General features: G+C 40.1%; 1 protein-coding gene across 8 annotated transcripts in view; it reads right to left on the bottom strand.

Moving 5' to 3' along the window:
- Nucleotides 1-3397: 3397 nt before the first annotated feature.
- The window catches only part of PDE1C (phosphodiesterase 1C), a 504797-nt gene continuing 486010 nt past the window's right edge, over nt 3398-22184 (bottom strand). For 4 of the 8 annotated variants that reach the window (XM_027075220.2, XM_027075221.2, XM_027075225.2 and 1 more), the window contains one exon: nt 3398-5839. In XM_027075220.2, the coding sequence (XP_026931021.1) occupies nt 5670-5839 (170 nt within the window). In that variant the 3' untranslated portion in view covers nt 3398-5669. The other 4 variants (XM_027075222.2, XR_008296744.1, XM_053218254.1 and 1 more) reach the window with 4 other exon arrangements.

Genomic DNA, 22184 nt, shown 5'->3' with positions numbered 1-22184 from the left:
ATAAAAGACAAATCAGGAGAATGCAGGGCTCATAGGCAAACGGAGGAGAGTTTCTAGATGAAATGGTGTGGGCAACAATGTGAAAGCCTTCAAAAAATTCAAAGGGAACAAGCCTGTGGAAATGTCGTTGTGCTTAGGCAGTTTGGATATCTATCTATTTATTTGATTGTTGAATTTCATCGCTGATTTTCTATGAAAATCAAATGTAAGCACGTTTTGGCAGTAGAAAAAGGATACAGTTCCGTTGGTTTTACAGAGGAAGAGAAATGATATTTTCCTTTGAGATATCAGGGACGGATAAGAGGATGGCATAGAGTCAGATACCCACAAAGATCAGAAGCAAATAATTAAGGAAAGCTTTTCCTCCATGGACTGTATTTTCTTAATGCTGCAGTAGAGAGGACGGGGAAAAGGAAGCAGGAAGTTGAGGAAAGAGCCATCCATTTGGATTAACTGATGAGAGGTCAGGAAGATGTATTCAATGAGCAACGGTCCTTGAAAGACTGATCTGCAGGTGTGTGAGTGGTCACGTTAGCTCAGTTGTAGGGCTTCTCTTACCAACGCTTCATGACATAGTTTCAATAAAGGACACAACACTGGCCCAAGATGGAGAGGGACACAACCAGTCTGTGTCGGGAACAATCATGCTATCGTTGTTGGTCCTGGATTCTGTATTGGAACCACATGAGAGCATCGTTGAAGGACAGAGGATGCATAATGCTGGCGAGCAGGCTCAACAAAGAGGTACAGCAAGTCTGCAAGCAGCATGGCATGTGGAAACAATATATAGTCCTGTAATCAAAGGACCACAACTAAATCTCCTCGCTACACTTTTCCACTAGCTCTGCAAACGTTCTGTAACAATTTAACCCACTGAATCTCAATTTATTGATTAGCAATAAGGACAATAAGTCTTTCCACACAGGTTTATTAAGAGTTAAATATATTATTAGTACATGTTAAAGTGCTTTAGACCTAGTGGGTACTTAAAAAATACTAACCAAATTTTACAATCTACTGTACTAGAGCAGTATAATGTAATTTCGGGTTTTAGCAGCCATAATTGGACATATTTGTCTCTGTTGTTACATTTGCTTAATATCCTTTTACCACTGGGTCTTAAAGTTTGGAATCTTCTTATACCCAGTGAGTCATAAAAGATGAATTGTTTCTATAATGGCTGGTTTCTAGGCAAGGTGCTTCTATAAGCACTGGTCAGCTGAACCTCTTACTCAGGTGCACAAAACAAGGTATGCCATAGAACGTTCGCAGAGAATCCAGAGAACATTAAAATACACACTTGAATACAGTATTCTGTAGTTATTATCACTTGTCATTCCCCAAAAGCAGTTTTTCATTTTCTTTAAATATAACAAAAGTATAATGAAGTCTCATAAATCTCCTAAATTAGTCTTTAAACAATTCCACCAGGAAAGGCCTACTATCTACATCTATGCTACAGCAGAATCTTCCCTGGCCCCAACTGGCCTCGCTGTGGCACCCGAGGCTATGCCAGGGTCAAGCCTGGGGCCAAGTAACTAATCTTTCACCCACCCCCAACTCCCAGTCCTAACACATCCTCACATTTAACTTAATTTGACAGACTCCCAATGAATCAAGATGTCGACCCAACAGTTTTTTTTTTTTAATTAAAAATGGATCAAAGAGGGTGTAATTGATGAAGTGAAGTTGGCAGTCAATGGGAAAATGAATTTAAACTTTGCAGATAAATAGGTGGCCTTCCATCTGTCTTAGGACATGGATCTTTATGGAAATCCCATACTTAAAAAATAGTCGTTATCAACCATCTCCACTTTTCCTCTCTACCTCACAGGGATTAGAAATCTATAACAGTAAGAGTGCTGGAGTGCCTTCCCTATTTCAAAAGCTCAATGGATAAGATCATGGTAAGGCTTAAGTGGCTTGTGGTAAAAAGAGGTAGGAAGAGAAGGAAATTAGCATTCTCTCAACCCCTATTAGTGACAGTCACTGCCCCCTACCCATCTGAGGTTAGTATTACAACTAGATGGAAAAACAAAAACAAAACAATACCTAGGGACTTATTCTGGCCAGAAGTGGGGTGGGAAGAGGGACAGGCAGACTTATACTGCTCTTTTCTTACAGGGACTGGTCCTGCCTAAGAATTAGATTATATTACAAAGAGAAAAAATACCGTTCTGAAGCTTCTGTCAGTTCTTTGTGCTTATAGAAGCAGGACCCAGAATAAATGTGCTTTGTTTGGCAGAGTGAGTTCATAAGCTTTAAAAGTGCCTTGAACTTGTGTGGTGTAGGGAGTGAGAGATGGATTGCTCTGTAAATTCATAGGAATTTAAAGTTCAAGAGCGGGGGGGAGGTCTTGGTAGAAGGAGAAATCCAAGAAGATGCAGGCAAATCTGTGTCTAAGGAAGAAACAGCCATGAAGAATCATCCGCAAAGGGAGACTAGCTGATACTGCTATTGGATTTTTAATTTATATATTTGCTTCTGCTGTGCCATCATCCTAAACTTTCTGGTAAAGTCCGTTCTACACAGTAGGCTTGTATCGGTGGAACTTGGAAAAAACAAAGGGATGGGGTGTGGAAAAAGAGATGGGGTGAACAGGAAGAGAAGAAAGACAGAACTGTAGGAGTAAGAGGCCAGGGGTGAACAAGGGTTCGGCGAAGTGGAAGATGAGAGCAAGAGGCAGCCACGACAGATAAAAGACGGAAGCCCGAGAACTCCAAGGATGCAGGAGACACAGGTGAAGGGAGCACGGGATGAGGGTGGGCTGTCGGGTTTCCAACTGAATGTTGAAATGCATATTAAAGATTGAGATGCAGGGTGAGGCAGAAACTGGTACCTGGGAGAACAGGCAGGTGGGTAAACATCACTAATTAAATCATTAACATCTTTTTACTGAAGGTGGAGAATATGACCAACCTATCTGATGTCATAAAACTAGTAAGGGACATTGCTCTCAAACTCAAAAGCCTAACTTCTTTTTACTATACTCCATTCTTTCTCCAAGAAATAATAGAGAATATTTATTGATATCGTTACCATATGCTTAGCCCTGGTACTGTGATAGGTGTTTCTACCCCCAAAGTGCCTGTTCTGAACTGCTAACTGGAATAATATAAACCAAGTTGATAACACAGGTGTTTACCTACAGACTAGCTGGTATTACGGGTTACTCATATTAACAAATTAATTGACTGGGTTTGTGGTATGGGAAGAAGGGGGTTTAAAAAAAACCCTACCACCTATACAATCAGGAAGCCAACTGAAAAGTTTAAATTATGCTATTCATCTTGACAAGATATTCAGGACTAAATAGTGTCAAGGATAGGGAAAATCTAATGCTTTTCAAATGAACCCCAGAATTCTGAAGATGAAAAAGGTGACTCGTACAAGAAAGTCCTTGAAAAGCATCTTTTTATTTGCTGTAAGAATATAATCTGGCATTTGTACACAATCCATCACGCCAAAACAAAAACAAAAACAAAACACATGGTAGGTATCTTACAAGCAATGAGGAATCTCAGTATCTGAATTCAATCAAAATATTAGCCAAAGCTGAAAAATAGCATCTTGGGATAAAACAATACAGAAAATTCTGCCCTAGGATCATGGCTTCTAACGTCAAGAAGCACAGTCAAGAAAGCACAGCCACGTTGCTATCTCAATGCCTAAGACTGAAAGTATTGAAGGACAGATGAGAAACATCACTGATGATCCACTGGGAGCAAGGAGGCCAGTACCCCATGGGCAGTTTCACTGTTTGCTTAATGGCTCTGTGAAGCAGGCACTAAGGCACCTGTATACAAACAGGGAGGAAGTACCTGTTGAGCTAACCTTCTTCAGGCAGAATAGACGCTGTGAGCCTGCAGAAGGATCCCGTCGCTCAGGGACCAAGCAGGGAGTTAAGAATTACAATTGCTTTCCTAACAAAAAGTCACAGTGATTTTTCTTTTTGTAGAGTAATTAAATTTCCCTGAAACACCATTGTAAACCATGTTATAAATAAATTACTCACTAGCGTGATGGGCACTAAACTCTGGAGCTGGCTCAACTTGCATAACTGTGGTTTACTAGAAGTGAACTGTGGTGAAAGAGAGAAGAGAACACTAAACCGTTTGCAGTCAGACTCCAGAGGCTATGGCCATCAGTACACAGCTTCTTCTTTGCAGGGGTGCCTGGGAGTTTGTTTGTTTTTTTCCTTTTGTTTTCTTTTTCTTTTTTTTTTTTTTTTTTTGGATGTGGAATGCTCCTAATTACATCTGTTCTGTTCCTATTACTCACTGAATTCAGCAATAACAATCCACACCTACATTACCCTCAATGTTCACCACAAAAGGCAGAGTGGGTATTGTGAGTGCCACTTTCTAGTTAAGTAAACTGAGGCTTTTAAAGATTATGCCATTAGACCAAGGGCATGCAACTAGTTATAGACGGGACAGGACTGGAGATCAGAACCGCCTGACAACAAACCTAAAGTTTTCCACTGCACCAGACCATTTCTAAAGGGATCAAAAGCTATTTCTGGCCTTGAAAGATTCCTTCCCACTTTGTGTGATTTTAGTCCCAAAGTAAAAACTCTAGGAGAGATTCAGAAGAGCTAAAAATGCCGCAATGGAGAGAGGTGAGTTATTGACTTCCATTCCTCCAAGAGCTGGAAGAGCAACTGAGATCCCAAAGGGCTCAGCTATATGGTCTGCCGGGAAGATTATCCGAAATTGAACTTAAAGGTATCTCCAACTTTATGGAGAAAAATCTGCAAATTAGGGATTTAAATTAGGTTCAGCAATTTACATCCTCCTGCCCCAGGACCACAAGACTTCTCCTGGGGTAGATCTCAAACCTGGAGTCTCTGAGGCATGGGCATCTCATTGATTTCTAGAATTGTCAACTGTAAGTGAAAGTAACAAATTAGAAGTACAGCCAAAATGTATCTCCTGCAAACTCTCAAATTTCAAAAGGTACGAAATGAGGCGATTGTGTGAGCATGCAATGAAAACCAAAGCATGCGTCTTTATTTTTAACTTGTATCTTCTCTGTGAAGCCTCTGTTCAGAATTACCTATGAACTCTATTCATCGGTCTTCTTTTCCGCCTGTGATTGTTACATTCAGAAACACAACTTTTATCTTTAATGCATTTCCTTTGGAAGTTACATATTCACCTACATTTTAAATATTATAATAATCACGATATTTAAGAAATGCATATGCAAAAACACCTTTTTCTACTGTATTTAAAGTTGGAAAAGATGTTTTAAGACTTACATTTCTTAAATACAATGATTATTAAACCAATATTCTTATTGGGGCAAGTCAACTTCTAGGGATGAAAGAAGTGTCAGTGGGAGGGATTCCATGTTTTCTAAAGAGGTGGCATTGTTTTAATTTGGGTTCTATTTAGACTTTGAAAGATCTATACAAATATAAGCCACATGAGACTAACCTCTTACTCCTGGAGTCTCCACTGACTCCCAAATCCAGTAACGGCTGGGTCCATAACAGAACAAAGGGGAAAATCACATACAGCCTTCACTTTGCCTTGGTGGAGTCAACCACGAAAGCACCAGCCCCCAAGGCTTCCAACGGTCTTGGAAGCACATCCCACTGTGGCCGGTGAGTGCTGAGAGGCAGGGGAGTGGGTCTCTCCTTCACTCCCTCTCTTCCCCTTGACCTATTTCCTGTTCCAGTTATGTGAGATATTCTGAATCTTTTTCATTTTGATCCTCTGATCCAGCATCTTGTACCTCGCAGGATGCTCGTCAGTTTTCTTTGGGACCGAAGGTGCGTAGGAGCTAGACGCATAAGCAGGGCGTTTAAAATGACGTAGAGGAGGCTTGATGACTGGAGGCCATGCAAAGGAAGACAGACAACCATTAGCCTCGCCAATGACACGGCACAACCTAACTACTGTGGGCAACTTGCTCTCCCCTAGACCTGCCTGTTCTCTTTAAAACCAGGAAACAAACAAGTTGGATCCTCACTGGGAATCTTACTGCAGGTAGATGAATAAATAACATTATCACCCTCGTCATTTACTTAAAATAAATAAAGAGATAGACAACGGGAGCAAGGAGGCCAGAGATAGACAATGTACACAACCTAGAGACAGACCATGAGGATCCCAGAATACAAAGCTTCTCTGACAGCGAACGAATGGAGTTCAGGAAGTGAGTGGGAGCAATGGTATCACTTTGGGGAACAGCAAAGTAAACACAGGTGAGCAGAGTCATACCCTGATTCAGCATTTAGCACTGTGTGTAAGCTTCCAGGCTTGCAAAGTGGCAAACAATCTCGAAGCGCTAATAAAAAGTACCTCACGGGGAAAATATTTGCCAAACACACACAGAAAGGTCTAGTGTCCAAAATGTTTTTTGAAAACTCTTAAAACCCAGCAAAAGGAAATAAACAACCCACTTTACCTCGGAGCAAAAGATCTGAACTGACTCCTCACCGAGGAAAATCTGCATATAGCAAAAAAGGCACAGGAAAAGAGGCTCAACAATTTATGCCATTAGGGAATTGCACATTACAAGAGCAATGATATACACCACACACCTATTAGGATGGGCAAAATCCAAAACAAAACTGATGACACTGCTGGCGAGGATGCAAAGTGTCAGAGCCACTTCGGAAGACAGTTTGACAGTTTCTTACGAAGCTAGACATAGTTTTACCGCACGATCCAGACATTCTGCTCCTGGGTATTTACCCCACTGATTTGAAAACCGGTGTCCACATAAAAACCTGCATATGAATTTTATAGAAGTTTATTCATCATTGCCACAGACTGTAAGCCAAGAACTCCTTCAACTGGCTCTCCATGTTGTAGACCATCTACACGACGGGATATTATTCAGTGATGAAAAGAAATGAGCAGTCAAGACACATAAAGACATAAAGTACTAAAGTGATTCCTCCTCCTCTGCTCCCCTGTGCTCTGCCCCCCACCACCCACCCCACCTCTTCCCTGGCTCGGTCCCACTGGAGAGCACTCTGTGATACCATGTAAAAGTGAATAAAGGTAGAACCAGGTTAAATGATAATCACAAACAGATGAGATAGAACAATCAGGTAAAAGGTATGAAGGACAGAGCAGGTGCTGAGCCATTTCCTCAAACACTAGTTCTCAGTGAGGCGATTGTACTAACATGTAAAAGGCCAGCAAAGAAAGGTAATACATAGTTGTGCCAGCGTGGAGGGCTAAGATTAGGAGACAGATCTATCAAACAAGAGGTTACCTTTGTGAAAACCAGTTTCACATATCTCTTCCAATATGATCAAGCAAAAGATCAGAACTTAAACATACAACTTAAATATACAATCATATGGGTTAGTGAAGTTCTGGTACATTCTTAAAATATACTACTGTGATACTATGGAAAAGGGATATAGATGTCTATTAATAAAAATAGAGGTTCATATAATACTGTTAAATCAAAAAAGCAGTAAACAGAATCTAATCTCATCACTATAAAAACATATCAATATGCGCATAGGAAAATCCCAAAGAACACACATTTAAATCATAGCAGTGATTACCTCCGAGTAGTATAAACATGGCTGTTGTTTTTTGGATGTGTACATTTTCTAATTTTTCTATGATGACCAGGTTTTAGTGATGTAACTTTTGAAAAATAAACATGCTATTAAAAATTCCTTCCATAGAATCATACATCAGAGTTATTCTACAAAATCATATGTAATAAAAAGCCAGAAAAACGGGGGTGACTCTGGGCTTTAATATTATAGACATCTCAGAGAGCTCATAGCTGAGTATACTTTTCACAGTCTATAGACTAATATTCATTCACGGATGTCTTAGAGCACTTATGTGTTGCTGATAAAACGGTGAACAAAACAGAAATCCCTGCCCCCATGGGACTTCCATTCTAGTGATTCCTGCTGAAATTTGTGACTTCACTTACAGAAGAAAAACATATTCAGGCATAATAAGGGATGCTATTACTACCATAACACCCACACCAACTTTTCCTAAGATGTCTAGCAAATGGTCCTGCAGTGACAGAATAATACATGTGCAGAAGAATCGAGAATTTTTTCAGACTTCACAGTGCTTAATTCTGTTTCTTAGGGTAGACAAGGGATTGCAGCACAAAACACTCTAGGAACAAGTGTAAAAATGACCCTGTTACCCTGGAGAATGGTGTAGAAACAAGAGAGGTTTCAGATTAAAAGCTGATTGTTGCAAGCGTCTGGGCTAGCTGATTTACTGCTCTTCAAGTCACAATCCCTCTCCATATTCATTCTATTTTCGCTACTCAGCATGAACCCAGCCAAAGTATTATTGAATTTCCCACTTCTCAGCAGGAAGAAACATTTACCGTTTGCTGGAATTCTTTTTGTCTGAACAAAAACTCCCCTTGCCACTGGAGTCGCTGCAAATAGAGTTGAACCCGCTGATAGAGATCGGCTCCCCACCAAGACTGTGGAAATACTTACATGCCTGCTGTCACCTTTACTCAAAATGTTGGAAAAAAGAAAAATTCATATAGTGCTGTTTTGTATGCATTGATTGCCTCTCCACTCTGCAGGGAAACATGATTTGATGACAGAGCAAAACAGCAGAGCTAGGGATAAGGGCACCATCTTGAATGTAATGGAGACTTTTGTTCTGGGATGCTCGCCTGGCCTCCAGGGCTCTTTCATTCGTCTCCTGGCTATTCTGGAGATACTGGAAGAGGATCTGATCCTTCCACTTTCGATGACTGCACACATCCCACAGCTGAACCCAATCAGTAGTGTTAAACTCCACCTCTCCTTCCACCAGGGTAGAGAAGAACCAAACTGGGAACAGAATCCCCTCCCCTCCATATGCTTGATTATCAGCAAGTTGGACCTTTTTTCTCTTGGGGACACATTTACAAAGTCGGCTCTCATCTCTTAGAGCAATTTACTTGGAGGAAATGATCTAATTAGCTAATGAAGATTTGACAAAGTCACATTTCTGCACTGAGCCTGAACTTGGGAAAGTCATTATCTATATTACTTTCAAAAGTGCTTAGGAAAAGAAAAGTGCATGACAAAAGTTGATCCATCACCTCCTTTATTTCACAATTATGCACAATATTTGTTTTTCATGAAAGCAATGCTCTTTGAGGGGTTTTAATCCTCATCTGTTTACATCTTATCTTACTCATCAACACCAGGCTTCTCCCATTGTCTATGATCTTCTCCCCTTCCTCAGCCACCACCAACCTCTCCGTTACACCCTCTCTGTCTCTGTCCCTGTCTCTATCAAGACCATTTTGCTTGGTGGCTACTTTTCTTGTGGTGTGGGAGAAGAGTCTATAGAACTAGTTTTCAGAAAATAGATTCAGACTTAGTCCTACGTCAAAATCATGCGGTTGTTAGTTGGATTCAGGCATTGCAATGTGAAAGAGGGCTTTTAAAGCTCTTTAAGATCACAGAGCCTGGAGCCTGCTTCAGAGTCTGTCTCCCTCTCTCTCCGCCCCTCCCCTGCTCATGGTCTGTCTCTCTCTGTCTCTCAAAAATAAATAAATGTTAAAAAAAAATTTTTAAGCTCTTTAAGGTCATATTAGACTACTATTTCTCAAAGTATCCTTCAAGAAAGTTGCAAATGTAATAGGTATTGTTAGGGGATGGGGAAGTTCCTTGTCAAATTTAACTGGGTTAAAGGTAAACCACCATCTTCATGGTACCCCATCTTCTCAGACACCTAAATAATAGGGCTATGTATTAATGAATCCTTAAAAGCAGACAATAGCATGTAGCTTTCCTCTGTTTCTTTTTAGGCTAAGGAACTCCCTTTATAGGGTCCTCTCACAGAGTGTTCAGCAGAAAACACTTTCATAAAAACAGGGCTAATCATTACCTTAGGGCATCATATCATATGCTATGATGAATCCCTACCTCAGGACACCTTGTTGTTCTGCACTGAGAGCAGGTCAGAGAGAGTTGTCACTAGTCCTCACCTGGTGTTGGTCCTGCCTGATCTCAAGCTAAATAACAATTTGTGTGAGAATCCGTCTCTGTTCTTCTGATCCACTATGACTTGATTGTGATCTTCTGGAACCACTAACACTGAATCTCTGTTGCAGAGCACTACCTGTGATGACAGCAACTTGGTCTATTCTTAGCTTCTGAATGAATTCTAATTATTAGCACCTTTTTATTTTATTTTTTGATGTTTATTTGAAAGAGAGAGAGCATGAGTCAGGGAGCGGCAGAGAGAGAGGGAGAGAGAGAGAATCCCAAGCAGGCTCCATGCCGCCAGCACAGAGCCTGACTCGGAGCTCAATCCCAGGAACCACGAGATCATGATCTGAGCCAAGACCAAGAGTTGGACGCCCAACCAACTGAGCCACCCAGGCACCCTAATATTAGCACCTTTTAAAAATAAGAAGTGTTATACATGTATTTTCTGCTCTTTCAAAGAGAATGCCACAATAAGACCTTTGGAAAAAAATATTTCCATTATACACCTCTTCTATCTGCATTCACACACACACACATCCCACATACACTAAACTAACAAGATAAAAAAATCACTTGCTGCCTCTGGAATATTGGTTTACGTGAAGAATAAAAATCCCACTTCCATACATTCCATTTCTAAAATCAGTGTCTACTTGTGGTATCTGCCTGAAAGCTGATGGAAAGTCCTTATGAAAATTACAAAAATCCTTCACAAGTTTTGAATTGCAAGGGATTAGAATGCTAACATCAGCTCCACTGAAGACGGCATGATAAAAGAACCTGAGCTTGTGATTTTCATTTCAGGCTTCACCACGGTAAAATAGTTATAATATCTGACATATATTGTGTACTAGGCACGATGCTAAGAATTTAACGAGAATTAGCCTTTAATCTACTCTACAACCCTATGAAGCAAGCACTGTTACCACCCTCTTTTTGGGTGAGAAAACTGGAGCTTAGAGAACTTAAGCAACTTGCCAAAGCCTACACAACATGGCATGCAGGGAGCCTGGATTCTGGATTCACCTTCAAGCAGCTCAGCTTCAGAGCCTTAGTCCAATATTTAAGATAACCTTGGGCCAAAGTTCAGAGTAAGTTTTAGTAACTACCATAATAAGTTGAAAGAGTCAAAATTGTATCTCATTTACACTATCAATATTTGAGTATATAATCTGTGTAATATATGGGATTCTTGAATACCTTGTTAGCAGCTATAGTTACACTTCCCCCAAAGCAAAAGCCAATCATCCCCCCCTTAATATAATTTGTGGTGATAACTTGGGAAGGAATTATATAAAGGTCTTAGCTAACAGATCTCTTAAATAACTGCTTTTGTCTCTTCCTTCACTTATGCCAGGTTGGAACATTAACAGGAATTCCAAAAGTCTCAACCCCTATTGATGAGCAATCAAGCTAGGTTGAGCTCCAGGTGGTTCTCTCCCTGGCTGCATATGAGAACCACCACGGGAGATTTAAAACATCCAAACGCTCAGCTCATACCCCAGATCAATTAAAGTAGAATCTATGGGGGGTTAGTCTGAGACTTCAAGAGTTTTTAAAGCTCTTCAGATAATTCCACTGTGCCAGAGTTTGAGAACTACTGTTTTGGTCTCTCCAAATGTCTCCTTCCTTATCTTCACAAAAGAAACAATAGTAATAATATTTTGCACACTGGAAGTGTTCTGTAAACTGTAGAGAGCTAGCCAATGTTGCTGCTATATTTTGATCATAACATCCTGCCTTGCTAGGGAGGAGTCTTTTGTGCATCTATTAAGGTTGCTTGTGGCCTTCAGAATTATGCTTTCTCTCTCTCTCTCTCTCTCTCTCTCTCTCTCTCTCTTTCTCTCTCTCTCTCTCTGTCTCTCTCTCCTGTCCACTACGTTTTGTTCTTCTGTTGGGTCTACCATGAAGACAAAAGCTCTGAGAAATGAAAAGGTATTTTTGTTGTTGTCGGAGAAAGCAACTTTGTGATGCTATCATTTGAGAACTCTAAGAAGACCCACACCAAGAAGAACCAACCCTGAGATTAGCCAGTATTTTCTAAATAAATCTAACACTTGGAAAAGCAAAGAATAAGAGCAAAGAGGACATTCCTGATGTCTGACTGAAGGATAAGATAAGAGTGAGAGCTTGCCAGGCAGAGATTAATTTTAAAGCCTGCCTCTACCACTCCTGTTTTTTTCTTGGGCAAGTCACTTTTCCTGTAAACTCCAAGTAAGTTCCACATTTCTCCTCTCCAGCCCAAGCGTAACAGTTGCCTACTTCACAGGGCTTCTGGGAGGACTCAGCCAGACTGGGCATATAAAGGACTTACTATGGCGTCTGCAATAAAAAATGCCTTCGGTTCTTTATTGTTATCATTGTAGTGATAGTGATCACGTCCAAGGGTAACTCCTGGTGGATAAAGTGGGACTAAAACCCTGAACAGACAGAATGCCAAGAAGACTTCCAGGGTGGGCACTGCCATTCCCTGTAGGACTGATCTTGGGCTGATAGTTATAGTGTTGCTCAGTTTGAGATAATCTGCCTTTTTGAGATAATCTGCCTGGCATTAGTTTATGCCTCTGGATTTGTATTCTCTCTGGACACTTTCTATCTTCTTTTCGGGGCATCTTTTCAGATTATCTGGAATTCCAAACCTGGTTTATGTCTGATTCTGATCAAGTCAGCCATATCAGCTAATTTGGCATCACTCGGTTGCATTTTGAAGGTGAGCTCAGGAGAAAACATAAAATCAGCCAAAAGACTCTTCTCTATGTTAGCATCAGCTCCACGAAGGGCTGAATCAAGCAGGATTCTTCCTATTCCCAAGGCAGAAACACACCCTTTAAAACTCTAGCAGTTCGGCTGGACTGGCTTTCAAAGGTAGTCTTTTCCTTAAAGGGCAAGTGGAAGATATTAACTGGCTTCAGCAGTAAAACAGGCTTGGTTCTTGTTCATTATCTAGGCTTCCCATGAGACGTTTTAAAAAATGAAAGCGAAATAAAACAACCTTTTACAAACTCAAGGCTTGGCTGCTTAAGGAGACCCAGTAGCATGGTCTCCGTCTTCTGTACTATTCGGTGTTTGCACACCCATTATCGCAGCTGCCCTCATCCTTGGAAGGGGCCAGATTCAGTTCTGTCTCTACCCCGTATGACTCGGGCACATGGCTTCAGTGCCCCACATTAGATGTAGTGTTGTCTAAGGAGATGATCTACTCTAAAACTCCTCAAGGTGTGTTTTATACTAAAACTAAGATAATGAAACCCATTACCTACATTTTAAGACTCTGGCTCTCCAAGGACTTTACCTCAAGAAACTGAGAATGCTAAATAACCCACTGGTTCCCTGTTTTCACCTCACAGAGTAAAGATCCCAGAAACAGGAAACCTGCCTCTGAGAAGCTATCCAGAAGGAGCTGTGACACTGCATGAGCCAAACCACTACCTAGCATCGAATGATGACCCAACCAGCATTTTCAGGTCCCCAGAGGAACGTATGTCCATAGAGAAAAGATAACCCGCCTGGTTTTGTTGCCCTTCATCCAACTTGAAGTTGTTTGCTTCTCCACCTTGCCTGCACATCAGATTGCCTGGAGAGCTTTAAAATTTACTGATGCCCAAGCTCTACTCTCAAAAGTCTCTGAAACGATCTATTATTTTAAGTTGGAGCCCAAACATCAGGATGTTTGTCACGTCCAGTGATTCTAACGTGTAGCCAGGTTGAGAAACACTGGCTTAGGTGCCAAGTTCGTTTTGAGAATAAGTCAGTTTATAGTTAGGTATTAAGGAATATCTGGGGCAGCTGGCAGGATCTGGTCATTGCATGCAGGAGTTTCCAACCCTTGGCCATCTGCTAAAATCTGTGACAAGAATTGAACACTTGAAAACCTACTTTGGAGGGAGGTGGTGTGGTATTACAAGAGAAACATGGGTTTGGGACAGCACCTAACTGGGTTAAGCTATTACTAGCTGTAAGATTCTAAGGAGATGAACTATTCTGGGACTCAGGTATTCTTTTTTTGTTTTGTTTTCTGCTTTTCTGTAAAATGGGAAGAATAGTAACTACCTTGCATGGTGCCATAAGGATTTTAATGGGGATGTAAATGAGAACGTATATACAGTACTTTGTAAGCTTGAAGACTCCCAGTATGTTGTATATATTTGATATGTGGCTACCATTATTATTACAGAGCATAGGGGATGAATGGTCATCACTGAGGGCCTTTTCACGGCGCCCTCCCTGATGGATTTCTTATGATAGTGTAGAAAAGTCATATAATTCCCCACACAAAGACCTTACCAAACAATGAAGAGATTAATTTAATTTATTTATGAACATTTGGCAGAGAACACACCATTCTGATTCAAAAAAGACTAATTATCTAAAAAGTGCATGTGTGTTTGTGTGTATATATATATATATATATACACATATATATGGAAATCTATATCAGCTACCTGAGGGAACCAGTTTGCTGAAACTAAGTGCCATTCTAACCAAAGCAAAAGCATCTAGCCCACATTCTAAACTACTTATACAATGTACAGATACAATGTACAGATATGGATGTTTGTGCAATCACTTTGGGCAACACCTAACCATGAGTGTGAAGGGGTGCTGGAAATCCTGGCTGGGGTGGGAAGTGTGGTTTAGACAACCAACCATGATGGAAGAAGTTTCAGTCACTGATTTCTAATCTTGATGTAATTAGGAAAATCACAAGGGCACTTTTGATTCTTAAGACTCTGCATTTATTATGCTGAGGCATAATAATTCTTCAAGTCACCTTCATTGGAAGCCATTCTTAAACCACTGATGCCCTGGTCTTTTAGATGCTTCTTTATGCTTTATCCTGCAGATCATTAATCCTGGCTACAAACCTCATGGGGACAGGGACAAGGTGTTATGCACACTTGCGTCCCCAGAACCTAATCACAGAACTGGTAACAGTTGGTGCTAAGAAATATTTAACAAATGAGTAAGCTACTCTGCATCACACTCAGTAACTTTCATAAATCTTGCATTTACTAAAGAATAAATGAATCATTTAGAAAACACATCAGCTGGCAAAGATGATGGGAATCTACAGACCCTGATAGGTCCCCCTTGCTTCAACAACGTCTTGATGTCTAGATTTGCTGCCCATATTTGTTCCAAGAAGGGTGTCAGCAAGTTCCTTCGTCCTGAAGTCTCAAGTCTGAAGCCCGAACACGTTTGCTTTACACAAATGCTACAACCTCAGCTCATTTCTACACTAGAGTATGGAGAGGCACTGAGGCATGGTTTTCAAACCCCTCTCCCTCTAACAAAGAGCTAAAAGAGGAGGAGCAGTTAAGTAAGGCCCGAAGACAAGCTCTCTTCTTATTCAAACAATGGCTGGTTATTAAATGCACTGCAACCTGAGGATTTAATGATTAATGGTTTCATTTAATAAAATTATTATTTCAATTAATAAAAAAATAAGGAAGTCCTCCCTCAAGGAGGAATCACCTTCAATTTAGTTATTTGTTTTCATTTTGTTGGCCCCAGCAGGCCCAATGTATGTGAGCCATGCTGTTTTAAAGGAGAAAAATCTTTTGGAGAAAAGCCAAGTATTTTTCCTGAGTTTTTTTTTTTTCCCATCAATGTGTATGGTTTTCCACATGCACATATAAAATGGGAAGTGTAAGGCTCAGTCAGTAACTCTGCCCTTTGTTCATACCAACAAGGACCTATGCCTGGAGAAGACTGCAAAGCTAAATTTCACCAGGGATCTGGAGCTCTGAAGTACTAAATCAAAATATAACACGTGAGCTTTGATCTACACCATTGTAAGAATGACAACCTCCATCCCTCAAACTCAACATAAAAGAATTACAAAAGAGCACTCACTGGAATCTTCACTCAAAACACAGGGCAGGGTCCCTCCACACTCATAGCTGGGTAATTGACCTAATCCCCAGACAGAGCACAAGTGTGCAAGAAAGGCGGTTACAGTGTGGACTATTTGACGTCTGTCTTTACCCACTAGCAATGAAACTCAAGCAAAAAGCATAGGCTTGTCTTGCCTCGCTAACTTTGAGCAAGCTACTTATCCAATTATGCCTCAGTTTCCTGATTTGTGAAATGGAGATAACATTGCCAGGATCAAGTGAGGTAATACATGTTAAGAATCTAACATTGTCCCTGATATTTAATAGATGTGCAATACATACCAAAGTATTTATTGTTAAAAACCTGTGTTAGGGAGATCAGAAGTTATTTTTTGAAGTTCATCACTCAAGAACTTATAACACACATAATGTTTCGTCCTGGTTAAAAAAAAAAAAAAAAAGCATAAACTTCCTAAAATGTCTTCAGACCTCAGAGCTGGTCAGGTCTCTTCTGAGGAATCCTCCGGATGGACGTTTTATCCGTAGTCCCCTAGAATAGGACACAGACAATGTCACTGCAAGCCAGCTGGCATCTCAACACACACGCTCTTTCTACGTCAGACACAGAGATTAGAAGCTGAGCTGCGTCTATTGCCAACACTACTGTGCATGCCAGCAGCTGCACACACAAAGAAGCAATCAGCTGTCTGCATCAGCAAATGGTGACAGGACTGTACCTTTCCATCCAGGGACCACTTCAGGAAAGTGATGGGACTGAGGCGCCCTGGGGAATCTGCTCAGAAGTAAGTCACTGACTAATCTCCATCATCAGCAGTCATGACTGTAAGTAGTGGTGAAGCTCCGGGCCACTGCTCCAGTGAGAGCCAACATCTCCTCAGCTCTCCATCATTTACAGCCCACCATGGAGCTTGACTGGGTTCACAAACCCCATGGGGCACAGTGGAAGTTGGCTCTAGAAAAAAATCGGCTGCAGGTGCTATTACTTTATGACACAGGAGTCACTTTGCGATAGATGTGCCAAGAATCAAGGTTATGTCCCCAGAAGAGTTTCCCGGTGCTGGAGTTTTAGGAGGACTCCTTTGATAACTTTGGAAACCACACAAGCAGTTCCTTAATGAGTTGTTCTCTGGTGGCTTCTGGATTGAAGCATGGTACCAGGGGCGCCTGGGTGGCGCAGTTGGTTAAGCGTCTGACTTCAGCCAGGTCACGATCTCGCGGTCTGTGAGTTCGAGCCCCGCGTCAGGCTCTGGGCTGATGGCTCGGAGCCTGGAGCCTGTTTCAGATTCTGTGTCTCCCTCTCTCTCTGCCCCTCCCCCGTTCATGCTCTGTCTCTCTCTGTCCCACAAATAAATAAACGTTGAAAAAAAAATTAAAAAAAAAATTGAAGCATGGTACCAGCAGAACTTTCTTCATATCTGAATCCTCGTATCTCCCCCAGTATGTTAGAAAGAGAAAACATCAAATTTCTCTGCAATATATCTAAAATCAAGTTTTACATGGATGAAACCAAACAAAACAGTCTTGGAAGACAACCACAGATTTTTCACTTAAATTCTTTAATATGTAATACTTTGAGCAGACAGAAAAGTATAGATAAAGGTATCAAATTCCTATGTATTCTCAATACAATTTAATCAAATGTTAACATTTTGTATATCAGTTCAAAAATGTATTTAATTTTTAAAGTTTATTTATTTATTTTGAGAGAGAGAGAGAGAGTGAGGGCGATGGGCAGAAAGAGGGGGAGAGATAGAACCCCAAGCAGGCTCTGTTCTGCCAACACAGAGCCCAATGTGGGGCTTGATCTACCGAACCATGAGATCATGACCTGTGCCGAAATCAAGAGTCAGACACTTAACAGACTGAGCCACCCAGGCGCCTCAGTTCAAAAATTTATTTAAAGAGATTAAATATCACAAATAGGGTTGAAGTACCTAGTACACTGTTCCATGATACTTCTCTCCCCTAACCCCCCGCCACATGCAAAAAGCATCATATAGAATTGGGTATTCATTAGCCCTCTGCATATGTTCACTCAATTATTGAATTTGTGTGCATTTATTAAATATCTAATATTTTAGCTTGTTTTAAAAGATAATATAAATTGTATTAGATGGTATATATCTTGTTGCAACTTGCTTTTCTTGTTCAATATTATGTTAAGCATTGTTTGTAACAGCAAAAAATGGAAAAAAAACATCAATAGGAGAATAATTAAATATCTTGTGGCTCATTTATATAATGGACTGCTATACGAATGTTAAAATGGATAATTTTCTTTTGTCATATGTTGTCAAACTTTCTGTGGGTCTTTTTAAAGGTGTGCACTTAAAAGCAGGATAGAGCTGGATTTTGTTTTCCTTATCTAATCAGATAATCTCTTAAACCATTTGCAATTATTGTTATTACTGATATTTTTGGACTTGATTCTACTACCTAATTTTGGTTTTGTTTTGAATTTGATTCTACTATCTAATTTTGTAATCATTCTTTATTCCTTGCTTCCTTTTCTTCTTCCTTCTATTAAGTTGATACATTTTTATATTCCCCTTTTTTGTTATTGTTCAGTTCCCAATTTAGATGTTATAGACTATATCTCCACTATTTTACTAATGATACTTTGTGTTGAAAAGTTACAAAACTACAAAGTTCTGCCCAAAGACAAAATATGTATTAGCAGTCCTTAGCTTTCTACTGAACAAACCTCCTTTCATCCATAGATTCTGTTTCTCATTTTAATACAAAAATTGGACATTATTTTTAGGGTCACTAGTTACTCAAATTTACCAATATGTTTTATTTACCTGTGCATACACCATTTATTCTTGTATCTCACACCTGCTTTGGGTTTGTTTTTCTTCTTATTGAAGTATATCCCTTAATCATTCTTTTAATAAAGACTGTGACTGATAAATCATGTCACTGTATATCTGAAATTTTTTTTACTTTGCCTTCACTCATAATTAATAGTTGAGCTATTTTAGCTATAGTATATTGGTTTATTTTCCCACAACACACGGTAGATACATTTTCATTGTCCTCTGACATCTACTATTATGAATGCAAATTTTGCTGCTAGTTGGTTGTCATTTTATTATAGGCAAAATGCTTGCAGCCTCCTTGAATATAACCAGCTTTTCATGGCATTTAAGATTTTCTATTCTTGAGGCAATTTTGGGCAATCTCACACAATATTTTTAGATATGCATTTGGTTTTATTTAGGTATGGCAACTGAGGTGCATTTTCCACCTACGTTGAATCTCTCAAACCATTTAACTATCTTCCATGCTCTTTCGTTTTTTATTGAGATATAATTCATATACCATAAAATTCATCATTCAAAGTGTATAGTTCAGTTAGCATATTCACAAGGCTGTGCAGTCATCATCAGCATCTAATTCCAAAACATTTCCATCACTACTAAAAGAAATCCCATATTCATGAGAATTCACTCCCCATTTTTCTCTCTCCCCAAGTTTCTAGCAATCCCTAATCTCCTTTCTCTTTCTACAGATAAGCCTATTCTGGATATTTCACGCAAACAGAATCATATAATGTGTAGCCTTTTGTCTTCTGGCATCTACTAGCAATTTCACTTCTTTCTTTCACTTAGCAAAATGTTTCTAAGGTTCATCCATGTTGTAGAATGTATCAATACTTCAATACTTTAGTATGGCCCAATAATAATCTATTATATGGATATAGCACATTTGTTTTTTAACTTTTTTTAATGTTTATTTATTTTTGAGGGCAAGCAGGGGAGGGGCAGAGAGAGAGGGAGACACAGGATCCAAAGCAGGCTCCAGGCTCTGAGCTGTCAGCCCAGAGCCCGACACGGGGCTCAAACCCACGAACTGTGAGATCATGACCTGAGCCAAAGTTGGACACTTAATCAACTGAGCCACCCAGGCAGCCCAACATTTGTTTCATGTACTCATCACTTCATGAACAGTTAGTTTCTCTCCACTTTTAGCTATTATAAATAATAATGCTATGAATATTTGTGAACAAGTTTTTGTGTACACATAGCTTTTCAGTTCTCTTGGGAATACACCTAGGCGTGGAATTGCTGTGTCATACAGTCACTGTATATTGAACTTTTTGAGAAACTACCAAACCGTTTTCCAAAGTGGCTGCACCATTTTACATTCCCACCAGCGATGTAGAAGGCTGGTAATTTCTCCACATCGTCATCAACGCTTGGTATTATTGTCGCAATTTTTGTCCATGTAGAGTCGGATCTCACTGTGGTTTTGATCTGCATTTCTCTAATGACTCATGCTGGTGAGCGTCTTTTCATGTTCATCTGTATATCTTTTTTGAAAAAATGCTTCTTTAAATCCTCTGTCCTCTGATTAATTGGGTTATTTATCTTCTTATTGTTGAGTTGTAAAAATTCTTCATATATTCTGGATACTGGACCCTTATCAGATATATGATTTTCAAGTATGTTCTTCCATTCTATGGATTTTCCTTTCCACTTTCTTAATAGTGTCCCTTGAAGCACAAAAGTCTTTGGTTGGAATGAAGCTATATTATCTATTTTTTTCTTCGGGTTTTAGGTGTCATATGTAAGAAACCACTGCCTAATCCAAGGTCATAAGGGTTTATCCCTATATCTCCTTCTAAAAGTCTTACAGTTCATGTTCTTTCACTTTTGATATGGTTCCCTCTCTAAACTGTGTTTGGTATCCGGTCCTAAGGACTGACTTCCAACATTAATTCTCTTTTCATCTGTGTTGCACATTGAGTTTTTCTTTCTCTTTTTAAATTCCAGTGGCTATAAATTTGTTGGCTTTTTAAAATTTCAGATTCTGAATTGCTTCTTTTGCATATCTCTGTTCTTATTTTTTTTTTCTGCACAATTTTATTTTATTGTTTTCAAGGATTATTATCCCTCTGGCTTTTTGAGTATCCTTAAACATGGTATTTTATTTTATTTTACTTTACTTTATTAGAGAAAAATGGGGGAGGGGCAGAGGGTGAGAGAGAGAGAGAGAGAGAGAGAGAGAGAGAGAATCTTAAGCAGGCTCCACGCTCAGTGCACAGCCTAACACACGGGGCTCAATCCCAGGACCCTGGGATCATGACCTGAGCCAAAATCAAGAGTCAGATGCTCAACCAACTCAGCCACCCAAGCACCCTTAAACATGATACCTTAAATTGCTTGACGCCAAGAGTTTATGGCAGAGGTATTTGAGTCAAGGGAGGCAACGTGGTATTCCTGAGGTAGGACAGTCGTGGGCTGGCCATCGTAATGAGTGAGGTGAAGGGTGTCTGCTGCACGTTGCATGGTTAATTATGTCAAATGTTTTGAGAACTCCAGTTCTGACCACTTGGAATTGCCAGAACTCAGAGCCCCCAATGCACAATTTAGGACAGTTCAAACTGCCAAACTGAGGCCAAAGACAAGGTGTCTGCAAAGACTAGGTGAGTCATAAGCCTTGGAAAACTAGCAGGCCAGCAATAGGCCCCCAGCACAGCAGGTGGGAACCAGGTCAGCTCTGCATATTATTGTGGATGTCCAGGATGAGGTCAGAGGTGCCATGTGACCCAGGAATGATATAATCTTACAGAGAAAAGCAAACACTATCACAGCACACTGGAGTTGCTTGATTTGGAGTCGTTTCCCCCCTAATGCCTATAGTCCTAACACCACCAAAACTACAAGCAGGAACGAGATGAAAGAGGCTTCCAGAGACAACAGAGAAAGAAAGTTAGTAGAGTTAGTGCAAATCCAAATTTGAAAATGAGTCTTTTTCTGAAGGCAGTTTCTTTCTCTGCAGTCATAAATGAAACTGGACAGTTCTCACTCACACACCCAGTCTTACAGACATTAATGAGCACCCAGTGTGTGCTTGTCACCTTGAAAGGCACCGGGATAGAAAAAAAGACAGTCCCCACTCTTGGAAAGGCCGCTATCAATGAGTGAAGGCGTTTACAAGCAAATCATTGTAAGTCAGTATTAATTCTACCTAGATGATTTGGAAGGACCACCAAGAGAAATCATCCAGGAGGAGAAAAGGGTAAAGAGTGTTCTAGGCAGACTGATGGTGGCAAGAAGGTTTCAGGGCTATTCAGTGGATGCTGAGTCCCGTTTTTGGACTGGGGTAGGGAAGCTACAGAAGTTGAGGTTGAAAAAGCACAGATGTATGGATTATATTTCATCTACTCTAAGGTGCCACTGGTTGTAAAGTGAACTATTATTTCATGTACAATCAAGAAAAAATGCTGCTCACTAAATTATAACACAGCATTGATTGCAAAACATTCCTATTGTAAAGGGGCTAAAATGGAAGGCAATGTCCTGCTCCGAGTGGATGAAATTTGGCAATTCCCAAAAGAAGAAATATAAAGATAAATTAACATT

The sequence above is a fragment of the Acinonyx jubatus genome, chromosome A2 (assembly GCF_027475565.1).
Source record: "Acinonyx jubatus isolate Ajub_Pintada_27869175 chromosome A2, VMU_Ajub_asm_v1.0, whole genome shotgun sequence".
NCBI classification, from domain to species: Eukaryota; Metazoa; Chordata; class Mammalia; order Carnivora; family Felidae; genus Acinonyx; species Acinonyx jubatus.
Note: the sequence above shows the minus strand (reverse complement) of the source record. Positions and strands in the feature narration are given on the sequence as shown.